General features: G+C 35.6%; 4 protein-coding genes across 6 annotated transcripts in view; 1 reads left to right on the forward strand and 3 right to left on the reverse strand.

Moving 5' to 3' along the window:
- LOC106786706 (protein CBFA2T2) overlaps window positions 1-5,896 on the reverse strand; it is a 29,910-nt gene extending 24,014 nt beyond the window's left edge. Inside the window, exon 1 of one of the 3 annotated variants that reach the window (XM_014748386.1) lies at window positions 5,722-5,896. The gene's annotated coding sequence lies outside the window, so the exon portion shown is untranslated. Of the gene's footprint in view, window positions 1-2,066; window positions 2,137-3,524; window positions 3,894-5,721 lie in introns of those variants that run through there. The other 2 variants (XM_014748385.1, XM_014748388.1) reach the window with 2 other exon arrangements.
- Window positions 5,897-10,526: 4,630 nt separating this feature from the next.
- Window positions 10,527-11,292, reverse strand: LOC106786746 (histone H2B-like). The gene has a single exon (XM_014748474.1). The coding sequence runs from the start codon at window positions 11,220-11,222 to the stop codon at window positions 10,815-10,817; it is 408 nt and encodes a 135-aa protein (XP_014603960.1). The 5' UTR covers window positions 11,223-11,292; the 3' UTR covers window positions 10,527-10,814.
- A 132-nt stretch (window positions 11,293-11,424) lies between these two features.
- LOC106786747 (histone H2A) lies at window positions 11,425-12,278 on the forward strand. Its single transcript, XM_014748475.1, has one exon. The coding sequence runs from the start codon at window positions 11,516-11,518 to the stop codon at window positions 11,888-11,890; it is 375 nt and encodes a 124-aa protein (XP_014603961.1). The 5' UTR covers window positions 11,425-11,515; the 3' UTR covers window positions 11,891-12,278.
- Window positions 12,279-12,675: 397 nt separating this feature from the next.
- Window positions 12,676-19,233, reverse strand: LOC106786712 (brefeldin A-inhibited guanine nucleotide-exchange protein 2). Its single transcript, XM_014748412.1, has 13 exons — window positions 18,640-19,233; window positions 18,015-18,526; window positions 17,540-17,916; window positions 17,051-17,455; window positions 16,618-16,974; window positions 16,227-16,538; window positions 15,919-16,160; window positions 15,559-15,839; window positions 15,153-15,480; window positions 14,476-15,072; window positions 14,174-14,394; window positions 13,898-14,101; window positions 12,676-13,821 (listed from the first exon to the last, which is right to left on the reverse strand). Exons 1-13 carry the CDS (start codon window positions 18,764-18,766, stop codon window positions 12,778-12,780), a joined length of 5,007 nt encoding a protein of 1,668 aa, XP_014603898.1. The 5' UTR covers window positions 18,767-19,233; the 3' UTR covers window positions 12,676-12,777.
- Window positions 19,234-19,321: the final 88 nt, after the last annotated feature.

The raw sequence follows: 19,321 nt of genomic DNA on the forward strand, positions 1-19,321 counted from the left end.
AAGAATAGAGGAAATGTGGTTTTTATCCTATTACCATGCCCTTTTGCGAAAGTCTAACGTTTCCTCCTGACAAAATATGCTCTCTATGGTAACACACATATTACTAAAAATAAGAAGAAAGCAACCCTCCTCCTTCTTTCCCCAACCCCCGTACAGCACATAATGCGAGCACGTGTGGTTCGTCCCAGTTATTTGATCTTTGATTCTACTATGTCTTTCTACCGGTGCCCTCTTTTACAATAATCTATTGTATCAATTAATTCGCGTACAAATATCGATTTACAATAGAAATTCTTTTCGAAATTTTCATAGAGAGAAAAAGGGGAGTGTCGTTTGTCTAATTAATACCTTTTCTCGGGGGTTACGTAAATGACAATGAGGAATCAATCGATCGACACTTAATATATCTGTGGAAATATCGAATGGCGAGCGAGTGCAGGTGTATTCAGGGTGCAGCCGGTTCGGTTCGTCAGTATCAGTGAATATATAGTGTACCTAGACGAGTTTAAGTGTAGGCTCAAACACATTTGACTATGCGTGTGACACTATTCCAATACGTCGACGAGAAACGGGGATATACCCTCTCTTCTACCACCTCTTCTTTCTCCTCACCCTCCCTCCTCCTTCTCCTCCTTTTCCTTCTCTTCCTTCTCTTCAGTCTTGAGAGGAAGTTCCTCGTTCTTCTAACAGTTAAAACTTTAGCAAGGAAAACTTTCTCGACAATTTTCTTTTTTTTCTTTCTTTTTTTATTTTTTTTTTTATGTCGATGTCAGAAAAGTTTTTATGTCAGAAAATTTACAAATAACTTCTTCCTCCTCCTCTTCCTCCTCCTCTTCCCTTATTTCATTTATAATTCGTAAGGATATAATAATAAAATGAGCGTAAATTCGTATCGGACAAAAAATCGCGGAAATCGCGATTGTTCTCTTCGAGTCCCTTGTTACTCATATACACTTTACTAAAGTATGAAAATCGGAGCAGGAAACTGTTCTCCTTTGTTGAAAATTGGATTTAAACCGCTGGGCGAACCGCGTCAACGATCACGAGAATGGAAAAGAGGAACAAAGATATAGAAAAAGAGAAAGAGAGAGAGAGAGAGAGAGAAAAAGTCGAAACATTCAAACGGTGTTTACCAGGCTGATACCGGAAGGTACTAAACAAAGGAAGTAAAGCACAGCTCTCTCTCTCTCTCTCTCTCTCTCTCTCTCTCTCTCTGTCGTGACTCTTGATTCTCTTTGAACCACGGAAGCTGCCCGCAACACCTGACTGAGTCGACGGACGCATATACGGCAGGTTCAGCCGACAGCGGCACCAACAGTGGGGTGCAGAGGTTGCCGAGGGGTTGACTAGGTCGAAAGAGAAAGAGAGAGAGATAGAGATAGAGGGAAAAGGAAGGAAAGGAAAGAGGTAGAGAAGCGAAGAAGAGGACGGAGAGAGAGAAAGATTAATAATATAGGAAAGCCAAAGCCATGCCACCCTCCAACAAGCTTTCCTCTGCCTCTCTCTTCTGTTGCCAACAGTTAATCGATATAATACTTTGGTATAACACGCTAACGCCAACCCGCGTGTGTTTCGCTCACTTACGTGTACTCTCTTGCAGCAGCAGCAGCAACAGCAGCAGCAGCAGGACATGCAAACCCATATGTGTACGCATATACGCATCCACGTACAAATTCTGGCACACACACACATACACATATATTAAACGAACGTATTCATACATAAAAGACATTTTCTATGTACCTGCAATTGATTCGGGGATTAAATGTTTCATTTCTCCTATCGTTTTATAAACAAAACAAAAGAGGAGGTTTTTTTTCGGCCGTTAAAATTATTTATTTATTGATGATAAAGGTTCATAGGAAACTTGGACATGAAAAGAAGTAGAACTTAATTTAACTAAGTTGGACGTTTCGTCCCTTTATTGGGACTTGATATTACATATGATGATTTGAAAAAGAAATTACGTTACTTCGTATTATATTATATTTGACAAAAAATAATGTTTCCTGACGCGCGTTGTTATTTATTATTTTTAATCTTATACATAATAAAATCGAACTTACGCGTCGTAACACGGAATTTCGAGATTTCTAGAAATTTGAAGACTTTTAATCGAACTACCGAACTCATTACGAGTGCTCGTTAACGGCAGCCCCCGAGTACTACCAGCAAAGCGCATGTGTACCTGACGTGTTTCTTGCGGTTCGTTATTATTAAGTTGGTTAATTTTAATAACGGTTAATTCGCGCATAACTAGAAAAAAAAGGAAAAGGAATAAAAAATAGAAAAAAATAGTAAAATAAAATAAAACTAACATAAGTCGATTTAATTCGTCTTCTAATTATTACCCCGTTTAATAATTTCAATAAAATCATTTATATTCTCGAGAGGTGTCATTGAGAATATATTTATCAAACGCGTTGCCTTATCTTTTATCAAAGAAAAAAAGAAATTAAATGAAAATGAAAGAGAAAGCAAGATAGAAATATTCTACAGGTGTACAAATCGAATATCCAACACAATTAATCATAAAGAGTAAATATATATGTTCTTTCGTACAAAATATTATCATTGATCAATCGGAAAATTTTGTTAATCGAAAAATACGTTTATCGATTACCTAAAAAAACTTACTCCACAAATATCAAAAAAACATTCTTTTCGATTCAATCAAAAAAAGGATATTTCGGTGGTAATTTTATAGCCTAATCAAATTCGATTATTTACATGATCGTTTCCAAACATCCTTGGATCTTTAAAATAAAAATTATTTTGCCGTTGAAGAAACAAAAAAGAAACCAAATTACTTTTCCAACAACCTAATATATATATTATATATATGATAAATACGTTTTGAAGAACCTAATAATTCGCAAAAGAATGTTTTTGACAGTTTTTCTTATCATTTTTTTCCATTTCATTTTCTAAAGAAAACTTCAAGTTCCAAACAATTCTATTGCTGTTGCTGCAACTTGCTTTTTGCCTTCCGGACAATTTTCTGATATTCTTCGTTTCCGTTTGCATCTCTCTCTGTCTATCTGTCTGCTGACTCTCTCTCTCTCTCTCTCTCTCTCTGTCTATCTGTCTGCTGACTCTCTCTCTCTCTCTCTCTCTGTCTATCTGTCTGCTGACTCTCTCTCTCTCTCTCTCTCTCTCTGTCTATCTGTCTGCTGACTCTCTCTCTCTCTCTCTCTCTCTCTCTCTCTCTCTCTCTCAATCTCCCCCCCTCTCTCTCTCTGTCTTTATCTATCTATCTCTCTTCCGCGTAATCAGAATACACGTGCGTGTGCGCGCGCAAACGCCTACGTATATGATTTTTCGGCATTTACTTATCGTTCATCCTATCTTCTTATTTACCCTTCCCACCCTTTTCTACCTTATTCCACCTCCCCTTCTTCTTTTTCTTTCATCTTTTTTCGGAAAAATGTCTACGTCGATTGCCAACAACGATATAATTAAAAAACGAAAAGAAAAAAAGAGAAATATTTTTAATAAGAAAACAAAAAAAAAGTGTTTCTCACCTGCGTTTAGATCGGCGATTAGATTTCTGAGTCAGTTTTGTAGTTTCCAAAAGATCCCAGCAATAATAATTTTCAAAATTTAATTGTATAATGTATAAGAAAAAAAAAAAGGAAACAAATAAAAATTATTAAACGAAATAATAAAATAATAATAATAATAATCACTGGCTCTCTCGAGTTTTTGTTGTGATCACTTGACGAACAGCATCATTCTATAATTCGAATTATATCATTGATTTGTTATTTCATAGCGCACTGTATTTTCGTTTTACCCCCTTTTTTTGAATATCACCAAACCCCCTTGTTTTTCTCTCTCTCTCTTTCCCTAATGAAATTTTGAAAAAATGATTATTTTCGATCGACGAAGGAAAGAAAAAAAAAGAAAGCAAACGAGCATAAAATAATTTTGTTTTATTTCTATATTTCGACGAGAGAGAGAAGTTCAACGAATTGACATTCGAAGTATGAACACGAAACTCGAATAAAACGAGAAGATGTGACGCGCGCACGGCTGTCGGCGGCCGACTGAGTGTCTACGCGGGTGAACCGAAAGGACCAAGTGGTGGTGGCGGCATATGAAGAGGTGGTGGAGGAAGAGGAAGGGGAGGAAACCGAAGAAGAGGAAAAAGAGATGGTTTGCTAACCTCCAGCAGGGAACCTCCGACTGGCCTCAACCTGTGCTACACATTTCTTCTTTTTCTTATTCTTTTTCTTATTCTTTTTCTTATTCTTATTCTTATTCTTATTCTTATTCCTCTTCCTCTTCTTTTCTTTTTCCCTATTCCTCTGTTCTCCTCTTCCTCTTGCTCCACCACCTCTTCTTCTTCTTCTTCTTCTTCTTTAGCTTCCAGGCACCCTGTGTCGCTTAGAAGGGGACCTCGTTGTACCGAAATAGTGATAGAAACGCTCACCGAACGGTTCACACCGCTTTGATTTACGTTCCTGGACTTCCTTTCGTTTTGTTGAATTATGACTATGCGTTGTATACGTTGGATTACGAGCATATTCGAGTAGAGAGAGACTTCGGTTTTTAAAATAGATTTTAATTAAAGGATTTATTTTCTCGTCAAATTTTTCTTTTCTTTTTTCATATATTTCCAAAAGGAATCCATCCGATATGACGTTTTATTTCGTTTAATTATCTAGGAATATTAATAACAAAGAGTAAAATAGAGACAATGCTTTTTTGCAACCATAAGAAATACAAAAATGTGTTACTTCTGATTCTGCGATCTAGAAAACACGATCATTGTCATAAACCTGATCGATATGTTTTTTCTCTTTTTTTTATTAATATAATGAATTCTCTCCCCTATATTTTTTTCTTTCTAAATATACTCCGAAAAGCTTTCAAGTTGAACAATCAGAGATCAGAGATGAAAATATGTCGGGTAAAAACTGGTAGATAGGTACTGGGTGCGCGCTCGAGGTTTCGGTACAATGACGTGTAACGCTTGGGACAAGAACAGGTGGATGCTGTGTACTGTGAACGAAACACACCAAGTGTTACTGAATTAGAACGTCAGCTTTGCCTAGGTATTTTCATTTTATTATTGCTATCCACATTTTTATTTGTATTTTATCTCTTTCTCTTTTTTTTTAATATATCTCTATAATTTATAATTTTATATATTCTTTACACTCGCACTATAAAGTAGAAAAGAAAAAAAAGAAGACAAAAATAATAAATATAACAATAATATAAGAGATAAATCTCATAGAGACTCTCTCTTCTCATATTTCTTATTCATTTACCCTAGGTCATGGTAGATGAAACGTGAACCTTGGAAAATATATTATTTTTTTTCCCGATAGAAAAAAGTAATCGAAGTAACAAACTTGAAAAAGTTGTGTCTTCTTCTTTCTCTATTGTTTCTGCTTGTTTCATTTTCTTTTTCTTATCTTTAGTTATCGATAAGCGATAAGGAAAGGATCGAAGGATGCCGATCGACTAAACTCTTTCTCTTGGCACCCTTTAGGATGACGCGCGAGAGATGGTCAAAATATAGGCGCGCACACGGCCTCCTATACGCGGATATTGTAAACGGGCCAGTGTGTTCCTGACGTGTCGATATATTCTCGCGAAGAAAAGCCCTGCTGTTGAAGCTGAGAAATAGCTTGCTTTCACCACCCTCCCCTCCCCTCTCACTCTCTCTCTCTCTTTCTCTCATACTTCTTCTCTACCCTTCCAACTTACCTCTATCCCAGCATCCAGCCTCACCTCGGAAGAGGGTACACCTTCACCTCTGTCTATCTATTTCTCTTTCTCTCTCTCTCTCTTTCTCTTCCTCTCGATCTTTGTCTCGCATTCCAACAACCCTTCCGGGAATTTTCTCCAAAGAAGAATCATCGTTGTCCTTTGCAAATGTGAGATTGCCAAGGAGAATGTGAATTTGACGTTCCTGGATAAAATTTGGAATGATATTCGATAATATATATATATATATATAATATATAGATTACGATAATATATATATAAATATTAATTAATATTTTGTCTTGCGTATATATGTCCTATCTTTCTTTTAATTTTTGTACAATTTCTTTTTATTTTTAGATCGGCCAATTATCGAAGAATATATAAGACAAAGTCAAGGCACCGGTTGATTATACCAATGCGTAATATAACGCGAAAAATAAACCGATGAAATGTTGAATTTATCAATTATCTATATTATCTTGGATTAATGGGAAATGATCTTGTTTTATTTTTGATTAATTAATAACTAAAGTCCTATGACACACATATTTATACAGAATTGAAAATTACTTCAGACGATGAACTTATAATTAGATTAATTGGCAAAATATCGATGTTATCTATGGAAGTATTGTTGGTTCCTTGAAGGGATGATGGGGGTCACGTTCCTCCAGATCGTCGTGCGTTCCTTCGTCGAGGTCTCTTCTAGGTATTCAGGTTGGTTATGCTCGCGCGCACGCCCGGTCCTGTCCCATTGTTGTACGTATTATTAGCACTTCGTCACGCTCCTGTCATTGCCATACGCACACTCGTAGGTACCAAGCGAGATTCCAAATTCTCGCTTCTCGATTCTCGATTTTCTCGTTTACGAGCCCACCGATCTTCTTTTCTTTCTTCGTCCCTGCTTTTTATTTTTCTCTACTTTTTTTTTCCATATATATATACTGGTTATTTCAAAAGTCGCTTCATTGAAAATAGAAAACCCCCCATGATGCAATCCGTACGTAATCTTATAGAAAAGGAAATCATCGTCGAACACACGGAAATAAACTCGGTAGATAACAAAGAAAATATTATTGAAACGCAAGACTCGAATGGGGACACATGTTTGTTGTACGAACCCTTTTTTATTCCTCCTCCACTTGTTTTTCGGTTTCCTGTTTGACCCCCTAAGTGGGTCCCACATATTATGAAATATTCCGTATATATTTTGTTGTCCTAATCTTAAATTGGATTTTCCATAGATTTGTCAAAGTTTATTACATCGTCAAATCCTCGTTTAATGCTAACGATATATAATTAGAATAGAAAATTCAAAAGTTTTAGCGATGAGCAGTTTATCAAATCGTTTCGTGTTCTGACATAGACCGCGACATTGGATTAACGCCGGCGCTAATAACGAAGCGCGAATTAGTCCAGAAACTAATCTAAGTTTTGGTTAGGAGCTCAATTTGTCGGCAATGTCGAAGAAACAAGGAGAGAAAGAGAAAGAGAGAGAGAGTTCAGTTCATTTACCCGATACAACTATGACTTCTCTTCGTGAAACACGTAAACTGTCTTCTCTCTCCTTTTGGGCCTCTGTCTTGGAAAATTATATGCTCTGGACTTTCGATTAAATTCGGCTCGTCTCTATACACTTTTATTATCGATTTACGATTTATTTACTTGTTATATTCCTAACGTCGATAATTCTTTTCTAGACTCATTAATAAATTCGTATTGCAAAGAAATTGAACAAAATCTTATGAAAAATTAACTTGTGTGTGTAGTTATTCAAATGATTTATCATAATATTCTTACATATAAGAACGATTTCTTACGCGATTTATATGAAAAAAAAAATGTTGTTGAATATAAAAATTATACGCGGGTAAAAATTAAACGAAAAAAAAAAAAAGAGAGAACTCGAATCGAAGTATATATTATTTCAGCGGGATTTTCATGAAGCATAGATCATTGAGGAGAAGGAAGGGGGGGGGGGTCTCGTCGATGTTAACGAGCCTCGACCGATTCGCGGCGGTTAATTTCCAATTTATTGTGGAATCCGCTTCTCTCTCGTCGTCGTAACTTTCGTTCGTTGATGGCGTCAATCGCAGGAGAATCCCAATGGCCGTTTTACACGGTCAACTCGGGGATCGAATGTACTGCTAATTTACGACTTATCGGCGGCGATAGTCGGTGTAATTTTCACGAGTGCGAAAATTACAACGTCGGTGGCCCATGGTCTACAGGCCCTTCCCCCCTATCTCTCTCCCCCTCACCCCTTTTCTCACTCTCTCTCTCTCTTTCTCTGAAAGTGACGCGAAATCGTGCTCTCGGCACGAGCTTGTACCGGGATGTCGATACCACGAGGAGCGGATGTCAATAGCACGAAGTCACTCCTATCGCGAGCAAAAGAGAGAAAGAGAGAGAGAAGCATATCAGTTGATTTTGCAGCGCTTTTACGGATATATCGCTTTTGTACTCGCGTAAATCGTCATCGGCACCACGGCAAATCCCTAAGAAATTCTCTATGATCCATATCTTAAGAGACCCGCATAGTATCTTTTTTTCTTATTCGAAAATTAATTCTTCTTAACGATTTTTATCGTTTTACGACTATATTATGATATTATAAAATAATGGAAAAAAGAAAAAACAAAAAAAAATTAATAATTAATTCTATAAAAAAACTTTGTTAATGTTTTTACGTAGAAAATGAGAGATTTTGTTCGCATAAATGTAAATCGTCTTTAAAGGTAGAGGTAGAAAGAAAAAAAATAAAGAATATTTTGAATGGAAAGAATTATGCTCTAATGACGTGTCCACAGAGAAAGTATATAATATATGTTAACATCGCAAATCGGTCTCCTCGAAGCTTTTCTCTCTCTTTCTCTTTCACTCTCTCTTTCACTCTCCCTTCCTCTCTTGCTGTCAGTCTCTTTCTCAGTACAAGCTCAGTAGTGCCTCGGTTCTACAGTTAAAATCTCGTCGACGACTTCTTTAGCCGGACTGTGAAGCACTTGGAAAAGTTCAATCCGGAGTGCTGCCGGTGACACTCTCCATCGAGTTAACGGGCGTGCTCGAAGCGTGCTCTTGTATTACTTTGCATCGTCGGTAAACGTTCCAGCTTTTCTGCCCCTCCGTTTCTCTCTCCCTCTCTCTCTCTCTCTTTTTTTTCCATGTACATACATACGCATACCGATACAAACACGCATCATCCAACACACGTACAAATATATACTATTTTATTTATTTATGCACATACAAAATATTTTTTATACTTTTATTTTTATTACACGCAGCATCCTATTTTTCCTACCCTAATTTTATTTTGTACAAAGTAACGAAATTCCGTGAAAATTCATAAATTTGCAAAACTTCAAGTTGTACGTGATGAAAGATCACGTGCGAGTGATCATAAGATAAAGGACACGAGGAAACGGGTAAAAAGGGATAAGAGACTTGAGTGCAATACGTTTGAGGAAGAAGAAAGCTGACTAAATTGGAGTTAGGATAAAGCGCGGAAACAGCTGTTTAAGCTTATCCGGTTCACCTGTTCTATTCGATATCCAGTTTCGTCCTTGCCACACAATCCTATTCCTGCCCTGTGAAATATATTTCTATACCGAAGAGCGTGCTTTCTCTCGACACGTTGAATAATATCTAGAGTTAGCTAGTTACCGTCAAATTAATAATAAATTTCTTATGATTTGATCGTAACATTGATTACAAATTTACAATTAGAATTAAAATAAGGAAAACGAAAATTTTATTCGAAGGGCCATTCTGGTCAAGTGGTACAAAAATTAAAGTATTTTATCGTAATATTCTTTCTTTTTCTTCGCATTTTTATGTAGAAGGACCCTGACTGCAAAAAAAAAGAAAAAAGGAAAAGGAAAAGGAAAAGGAAAAGATTCTTTATTTGTGAAAAATTTGTTAAGAATAGACTTAAGAGATATCTGAACCGTTTGGGTCGTAAAGTGTGTTGAAGAAAGGTCTGTTCAATGTATTGTCTAATTTTTTAGGACATTTTAGAAACCCAAGAATTCACCAAAAGCTTCTGAAACAGAGGTAACAATAGACCATGGAATTTGATTTACTATTTCAATGTGAAAATTCAAAAAATACTGAAGGCAAAAAGTATCCCATATAACAATGAGCCTAGCTCAAAGTAACGTCTAACGAAATTTGAACACAAAATCGAATCTATAAGAATCAAAAAAACGATCAACACTTATATACACATTGACAAAAAAAAAGAAAAACAAAACAGATAGGACATCATTTCAAACAAGACACATACATGAGATTTGATTTTACGAGAAAAATCAAATCTCTGTGTAGTTTCGAGTCACGTTCGTTTAGCATTTTATTTCCAAATGTCCAAAAGAACGCCGGGATAAAAAAAGGATGGTCGAAAGGGAAGAGATAGAAAACAGCTGAGACGCAGCTGGTTTGTAGCATCGCGACGATCCACGTCTTTCTGTGATGACGAAAGCTTCCCTAGTAGATATACGTGTGAGAGACATACACACGCGTGATCATATATATGTAGTATTATCGAAAACAGAAAACAGAAATGGAATTTATTTCGAAAGGCTATTCTCTTCTAGTTAATTAGTTACGAAAATATATAGAAACAAATCACTGCGCTATTTTTAATGAAATACAAAAATAAACGAGACTATTTTTGAAATACTTGATTACATATAACGGAAACTAATTCATTACCAGTAACAACAATTTTTATAAGTTTGATTTATAATGTATAATTTTGAGCAACGACTCAGTCGGTAACTCAAAACTTGATCATAATACTATATTAACCCTTTAGTTACAACATGCTTTGGCGCAAGTATCGTTCTATATAAATTCGCTTGTATCGTCACATGGTACGACCCCTATATGAATTTTAGATATTTCCTTACAACGTTGAAAATATTTCATTAATCTTATATTAATTAATTGAAATAATGAAAAGGAGAGTAACGTAAGTAAAACAATTTGCATGCAATCAATTACACAGTAATACTAAATTGATACAACATTTAGATAATTAAACAAGTACAATTAAGTATATTTACATCTTAATTAGTTGGAATATTTCATCACATCATTTTGCTACCCGTGTATTTGGTAACAGCCTTGGTACCTTCGCTAACAGCGTGTTTAGAGAGCTCACCAGGAAGTATTAATCTTACAGCAGTTTGTACTTCCCGAGATGTAATAGTTGAACGATGGTTGTATAGAGCCAATTTCGATGATTCCGCAGCAATACGATCGAAGACATCATTAACGAAACTATTCATAATTCCCATAGCTTTGCTCGAGATTCCAGTGTCCGGGTGTACTTGTTTCAATACTTTGTAAATATAGATTGCGTAAGTTTCCTTTCTTTTCTTCTTTTTCTTCTTATCGACTTTATCTATTATATTCTTCTGAGCTTTACCGCCCTTTTTTATCGCACTACTGTTAAGTTTAGTCGATACACTAACTTTATTGCTTTTCGGTGCCATAGTAGAAAAATATATTTTTTCTTGTAAAAACGAACGTTGAACTATTCAAAATTTCTTGAACGAAACAACCAGAGAAACAGAAAATTGTGTTATGTGCCCTTTTTATATATGCGGTAGTAGTTGGAACAGACCAATCAGAACGTAGCAGCGTTTGGCGCGCTGCTATTCGTGCCTGGAGAGAAAGAGGGGATACATAAATACCTTAACTTTCCCATCATTTTTTGTATGCTACTAAAGCGTCAAACGTAAACGCGTATTTGATTTCCCAGTAAACTTGGAACTTGAATTTGAATATGTCGGGACGTGGTAAAGGCGGTAAAGTGAAGGGTAAGGCAAAGTCTCGTTCGAACAGAGCTGGATTACAATTTCCAGTTGGTCGTATTCATCGATTGTTGAGAAAAGGTAATTACGCTGAACGCGTTGGTGCCGGAGCACCAGTTTACTTAGCTGCAGTAATGGAGTATCTTGCTGCTGAAGTTTTGGAATTGGCTGGCAATGCTGCACGCGATAACAAAAAGACGCGAATTATTCCAAGACATTTGCAATTGGCCATTCGCAACGACGAGGAATTGAACAAATTGTTGTCCGGTGTAACCATCGCTCAAGGCGGAGTTTTACCAAACATTCAAGCTGTTTTGTTACCCAAGAAGACTGAGAAGAAAGCATAATTAATGATGGCCGAATAAGAATTTGAAAAGAAAAGAAGAACATCAAATAGTATTAGCCTTACAAGTATATATGTATACAAAGAAAATATTTTTATTTGTTCACAAACTACTTTTGGTGGGACTTCCTGGTCGAAGAGTAAAAAAAAGTTTTTAAAATCAATGACAAAAGTATTTTAAAAATGTTTAAGAGAAAAATATTCCATGGGACCAAATCTTAATAGCATTGAGTACCTTAAATCCGAAATGTTTACACAAATATATTACATTTATTCAAGATCGATGTGGCGCATTGTCTCAACTTAATCTTATTAAGAATAAAAAAAGCAATAATGTTATGGCACGTTGGAAACTTCATTGAATGTACTGAAATAAAACATACTTTCTATCTAATTTATTTAAATAAGATGGAGTGACCAAGTCGACATAAATAATTGTAAGCATAAATATACATATATACATATATATATATATAATTATATATATATATATATATATATATATANATATATACATATATATGTAACGCCATAATCTTCGCATATGATACACAAATTGTAGACATTTTCTATTTATGTATAATTTGCATGTGTTTTTTTTTACTACTTATTATAATCATACACAATTCGTACGCATTACTTTGAAAATGATAAACGATCACTACTCTTCACTATTTCATACCTGTTCATAGTAATACTTATATGGCTACTCAATGACTATGTATAATATGTATATATGTATACGTGTAATGTAAAATAATACATGGTTGTTTTTTTCTTTTCCCGATTTTTTGTTTTTTTTTCTTTATATAAAGTACACCATGAGAGAGATAGAGAGAGAGAGAGAAAGAGAGTGAATACGATTTACAAGAAATAAATTACATTACAATGCTACTGTTGCGTAATTCTAAATACCGGCCCGATCCTTAGGAAAAACCTACGAAGAACCGAACGTAATTCTGGCTTAAGATCAAAACACATGACTTCGCAAAGCAGAGGATAACAACTAGATGCATGTACGGCAAATCGACTATCGCTCATTTTAAGAATTCTAGTTAAAAGTAAAAGAAGTATAGGTGTCCACGCATCGATATGCATCTCGTTAGAAAGAGCAAGGAAATATTCTAATGCCTCGCAAGCTACTTCGACTAGAAGCGTTTCTACTTTAGCCCAATCGTTTCTATGAGCCTCGTCGCTGTACATTTTAAAAAGAATACGAAGAGCACACGCCAGAGATTGTATTTCTTGATTCAATAAACCAGTTTCTGATTTCATATTGCAATAAAAACCAGATTTCCAAAGAAGTTGGCGTTGTTCGTGATTGGAATTGAAAGTTTTAGCAAAACGATGTGACTTTAATAAACATTCAACCAATTGTAAAAGATGTGTAGTCGTTAACGAACAATACATTCCTTGCTCTTCCTTCTGTTGATCTCCTCCACCTTGAACTCCTAATTCAGAAGGTTTTCCATTGAGCATGTCGGCTTGGGCTAAAGCAAGATTCTCTTGATCTTCTTTTCTCGATGTTGCTGGATAAAATACTACGTTATCTATAGTTTGAATCAATTCCAATTGTACCACACATTTAATTAATAAAGCTGAAAATAACTTGTATTTTGCATTTTCGTTATTCGGTGATGGTGGTTTCCAAGTAATTAAAGCTGTTGGTAATGTACTTTCGAATATATCGAGTACGCAACGACACGTATTATCCCAAGTCTTCTCGTCAAATTTTATTCCATTACTAATAACTAAATTTTCTAAACAATTAGTACCTGACCTAGCGAGCTGTTCATTATCCTGTTGAACGCACCATAGCAATTGAGAATACAATTGACCCAATAAAAGTGGACCTAGCGTGTCATAAAATTGAGAGAATACATCGACAATAGCATAAAGAGCGTGATTACACGTCGTTGTCATCCATTCAGCCTTCTGTAAGATTAATTTTATTTTTACTAAATTCGAATAAATTGAAATTCATAATTATAATTGACGCTATCGTACAAACCTCTGTATGCTGTTCTGGAAGTTTCATATTATCAAATATTCGGAAGAGCACTTGAAATAGATCTTTCCACCAGTGCGGTTTAAACGATGCGCCATGAGTTTTGACAACATCAAATAAAACAGTTAGTGCCCGTGTTCTTACATCCAATTTGCATCTACTTACAACACACGATAGTTCGAAAAGTAACGGGAACCATCCTCTCACCTAAATGGAGTATCATTACAACACAAATTTTATATATATATTTTAATTAAAATATATTTATCTTTTATATACCCATGCTCTGTCTTCTTCTGAAACTATTCCACTATCATCCATCATACCCTCGGCAAATAGATTAGGATTAGCAACGATGTAAGATGCGCAAGATCTCATGAGTCTAATTGCTTCCATGCTAGTATCTGGAAAAGAAGCATTGCACGCAAATTCACTGAGGCACTTTACGGCATCTTGGAAGGAGTCAACCATAATACTAAAGTCTTCGGCGTAGAGCTCATCTAAGAAATAATAATTTATGTTAGAAAATAAGACAATAACGTTCTGATAATCAATACAATGAATTATTATAAATAGCTTACTTATTATCTTCCCTGTCATGGAGAAGGCTAATTCAACTACAGACTCGTCACGATCACTTGCTGCGTGATGGAAAACGCTAAATATATTTTTCCATCCAGATCTAATATTCGGAGCTTGAGAATGAACGATTTGTGCTACGCATCGAACGACCATATCTCTGATAACTGGAGATCTATTCTTCTTCATAATATGTTCGAATGGCCTAAGAAAATCTTTTTGGAATCTAAAATTAGCAAATTCGCCTTTCTCTATAAATTTCGTAGCCAACTGCCTGAGAGAATCCACCGCGAAAAATGCTATTTCTTGTCGAGGACTGCAACCAACTCTGTCAAAGTGGTCGCCAAGAACTTGCCATATTCTTGACCATTGAAGCCTTATACGACCCATGTTATAATAAGAAATTTCAACTATTTTCGTCAACGAGAACATTCGGGGTTGCGTAGGATGTGATAATTCTTCTAAAGATACTTGACAAAGTGCTTTTACAAATGCAACTATGGCGTCTCCGTCCAATCTGGTAGAGCCAGTGAATATTCTGTCGACAGCAACAACTACACTTTGAGAACTTGTTTCCCCTATGGATTCCTTCACGCTTGCTGTAAAGAGAACAAATGTTTTTTATATAAAGTTTTAGTTATTAGTTAACCCTTTTTGAGGAAAAGTATTGAATACTTACGATCTAAGGAACTTAAATTAAGGCCGTTATTTTGATACGAGTTATTGTGTGCCAAATTAGTAAAGAGAGGAGATGGAAAATGAGGCTTCGATGGAGGTCCCAGAAGTTGCGGTCTTACTCCTGTTCCAATAAGTTGAGCTAGTTCTAATTGTGAGATACATTTGACAACATCTAACCACGAACTACCAAGATAATTCCCATCAGTGTGAGCAACGGTGATCAATGTCTTTATCGTGTCGATGTTCTTTGCTTTCATTTCCGTAATCGGTGAATTTGCCGTTAGAAGCGTAAATCTAGCCAAAGCTTGAACGTAGGCGTCACGTTCCAACTAAATTGAACAACGAATAATCTAGTATTTCTACATCAGCATTTAATATTTTTAAAATACGTCTGCAAGAGTACTTACTGTCATGTGGAAAATACAAGCTATACGAATAGCACATCTGATGCCATCCAAACATAAAGATGCTATTTCAGGATCATCGCAATCCTGTAATCCAACGCTAAAAGCTGCTAAAAAGGGCGTCCAGGCCATTTTAAACATAGGACGTACGTGTTCTAAATGTTTAGCTGTTGTAAATGGTGCTTGAACATGACTAACAGATTCCATTAAATTTTTTGCCGCAGTTGAAATTACTTCCATTTCCATATTCCATAGGAGTCTACGTTTTTTTTCACTTGAAATTACTGATCAAATGAAATTACTTATTAGATATTTATTTTGTGTATATACAACATGTTTATATAAATTGATATTATTTTGTACCTTGTTTCCCAGGACGATTAGGATTTGATTTCATTTTGATTTCGTTACCAGCTATTTCATCATAAATTTTTGATAAATATTCTTCCGGCAGGTCTTCGTTATCGCTAATGCGACGATTTAATTTGATATATTGCTCTTTCGTCATTTTATTTTTGACTTGAGGAGAATGGAGATCAGTCGTAAGCATAATTATAGAAAAACCTAATATATATGCAGTATCTGCGCTTGTAAACAATCCGTTGCTAAAACGTAAAAAATGTAGCATTAATATATTATAGGAAATTAAAAGTTATTTATTTATTACTTACTTTGGATTACATTCGCAATATCTACTGGCGAACTTTTCCATTAAACGATCAATCTTTTGTGCTTCGCCAGGTAGTCTAAAACCCTCTAGGAAATACCTAAGAGCTGTGACCAAGTCGCGATCCGCAAAATTCATTTGATCTATATAATTATACATTACTTGATTATGATTATGATCACCCAGAAAATCACCAATCGCAGTTTTATCCAATCTTTCATCCATATGAAGCCATCTTGCAACATCTTCAGGGGATGTACCAAGAAGACTTTGTTCTTGTAAATATTGCACTCCTTTACTTGGTTTCCGATTAAAACTAAATTTTAATTAAGCGATATTATTAAAATGGTCTCCATTGTTTTTTTAGCAATGTTAACATAAATTATTTTACTTACATATCAATACCAGCTTCCCAGACTTCCTTTTGTTGTTTCTGTACTTCGTATTGTTCCGGTGAATCTGGTATTTCCTTATTTCCTACGAGACTAGAGTTTGCAGAGGATAAACTACCAGCACTTCCATAACGAGGAAGAGGTGGTTCGAGGGGAAGATCGGGAGGTTCACTAGGCAATTGTTGATCCGCAGGTACGCTTGGATTTACATATAAATCTCTGCTCCATTCGACCATACATTTCAAAATTGAGACCAAACATTCGAGACCACGAATACGCATTGACTTTTCTTGATTCGGAGATGCACCTAACTCTAAAGCTTGACGTCCTTGCGCAATTTTGGACAAATCGTTCACCAATCTACGAATGATAAATTAAAAATGACTTTTAGCATGATAGTTTGACAATACTATGTACGAATAAGTTGAGTAACTACCTTTCAAATAAATTAGCTGCAGAAAGATCACAATCATAGTTTACGTATATATCAACGACACTTTGCGCATCCGCACAGATACGAGTCAGAGCATGGATAACCATCCATTTATGTTCAAAGGAACTACTAGACGTTTCAAGAATGTTCATAAATATTTCCTTGAAAAACACTTCTATTTGCATCTTTAAGTGCACTTTAAAGCGAGCTAAGAGCGCCAAAAATAAAGCTAATGATAGTTCGAATACTTCAGGAACAGAAGAGACCCCATTTTTAGACAATGCGACGCACAAATATTGTTTTATAGCTATTACAAACATCTCATTCGAACGAAGTACTGGACCAGCATTTTGTAATATTCCTAAAAGCAACTGTAATGATAGAATTTTCGATCTTAATTCGTGCGATCTAAAAAATAATGAAACAACAGTTATTAATTGTTCTATGAAAATATTTGTAAGCATATAATAAATATATAAATTATGTTTATACTTTGGATCTGGGGTACCATCTGGGAGAGGTTTCATCGACAGTTTACAGAGTGCCCTGAATACTAAAAATGCATCCTTCTGTAACACATGAGTAAATTTAGCTGTAACCATATTGTCACTCTCTGCAACTGCCTCATCCGTATTATCTTCTGCAGGCACTTGATCTAAACTGGCTTCTTCAGAAGTTGCTACATTCGCGGCATCTTCTGGCACGACTGAATGAATAATATCGTCTAAGATACTCTTAACTATAACATGCGATTCGCAGACATTTTCAGTTGGAACTTCATCATTATTTACAATTTCTGTTTCTGTGTCGCCACTCGAAGCAGAAGTATCTTGTTGTTGTTCTGGCTCTGTTCTAACATTTTCTTCTTCCTGAAATACAAAACCATTATAATAATTTGTATTACATATCAAATTAATTATATATTTTATGAAAATAAGTATATTTTTCGATAGATATAAATCTTTACCGCCTGAGTTTCCATACGAGCGAATATCACATTTATCATCTGCGTCAGGGTGGCTCGGGCTGTTGTTTGATTAACTAAATTTCTCGATGCCAAGTAAACATTGTAAACAGTACGTATGGTAAGAAGAACAGTTCCTTCATGTACTTCAACATGTTGGCTGGTCATGACTGTCAAAAGAGCCTTAATAATTTGTAGTTGTACGCCTTCATCAGTTTGAGGACCCATAAAACAGCTACATATTGTCTCGACTATACGAACGATCAACAACTTATTTGGTTCTGTAGAATCTGGTACATTTCCAGTTAAATGACCATATGCAATTAATTTCTGAAGACAGTCCAATGCGGTGACAACAATTCTTGGAGATTTACTTTGGCAAGCCAATTCGAAGGGCAGAAAGTACTTTTCTGCTGAGATAACATTGGAATCGCTCTTTGGCTGCGGTAGAGCATTTGAAGTTGTTTCTTCGCCTTGTGCAACGGGCACATCTTTGATCTCATTGCGCAGATCCTCTGAGAGATTAATTAGATGAAAATGATAAAAAATAAATAAAATTTAAAATTAGTTTGTTTATATAATCATAGATATAAAATAAAAGACGTTATGAATAAAGAAATAAAATTACCAAGTGCCGACTCGCAGGATCTTTTTAGCTGAGATAGATGGGAACGTTTGACGTCCTTGTCAGCTAAGATTTTTTCCAGAGCTCTGACGATAAACATTTCTCTTGTTTTTGAGTTATTTTGCATCATCACCAGCCCCTCACGTGGTTAATAAGCGATTTAACACTTAGCCTTTACTGGATCGACATTAAACCGTACTCCGTGCGTATAACGTGGGAGGTTAATATGACGAAAATTCACAAATATTTGCATTTTCCTTTTTGTATATACATGTCATAAGGAAATTCCTACCCTCGAAATACATATCACTTTATCGACCTTAAATCAACCCGTTGAAATACACCTGCTTACATCGAGCGGCGAAAGGGAAAACGACGTAAAATTCTGACAGACGAACTGCAGCGCCGACAAATTGACAACCGCATTGAACTTTTTTTCCTTAACGCTGTAGTAATACGTTGTATCTAATTAAACTGCATTCCAATGTTAAAACTTTCACTTTTGTAAGCGGCATTGCATTATTCAAAAGTACTGTTCAACCAATTTAAATTATTCATGTTGATTTTCGTGATATTGAATCTTAATGACGTCAAATTTCAAAGCGCACAAGGTAAAAAGATGAAAGGTCCACCCCCCCTCCCGAGGTTGCAGTAACGCTATCTGACGATCAGATAAGAAAACAAT

The sequence above is a fragment of the Polistes canadensis genome, unplaced genomic scaffold (assembly GCF_001313835.1).
Source record: "Polistes canadensis isolate GaletaPanama2010 unplaced genomic scaffold, ASM131383v1 scaffold_80, whole genome shotgun sequence".
Lineage (NCBI taxonomy): Eukaryota > Metazoa > Arthropoda > Insecta > Hymenoptera > Vespidae > Polistes > Polistes canadensis.

Bases quoted from the DNA above. Each gene is read 5' to 3' on its own strand.
- LOC106786746 (XM_014748474.1), bottom strand. From the start codon at position 11,222: ATGGCACCGAAAAGCAATAAAGTTAGTGTATCGACTAAACTTAACAGT.
- LOC106786747 (XM_014748475.1), top strand. From the start codon at position 11,516: ATGTCGGGACGTGGTAAAGGCGGTAAAGTGAAGGGTAAGGCAAAGTCT.
- LOC106786712 (XM_014748412.1), bottom strand. From the start codon at position 18,766: ATGATGCAAAATAACTCAAAAACAAGAGAAATGTTTATCGTCAGAGCT. The intron at 17,456-17,539 runs GTATAAACATAA...ATTATTTTTTAG, and splicing joins GATGGTACCCCAGATCCAAA to ATCGCACGAATTAAGATCGA. The intron at 14,102-14,173 runs GTATATAAAAGA...TACTCCATTTAG, and splicing joins CAGAAGAAGACAGAGCATGG to GTGAGAGGATGGTTCCCGTT.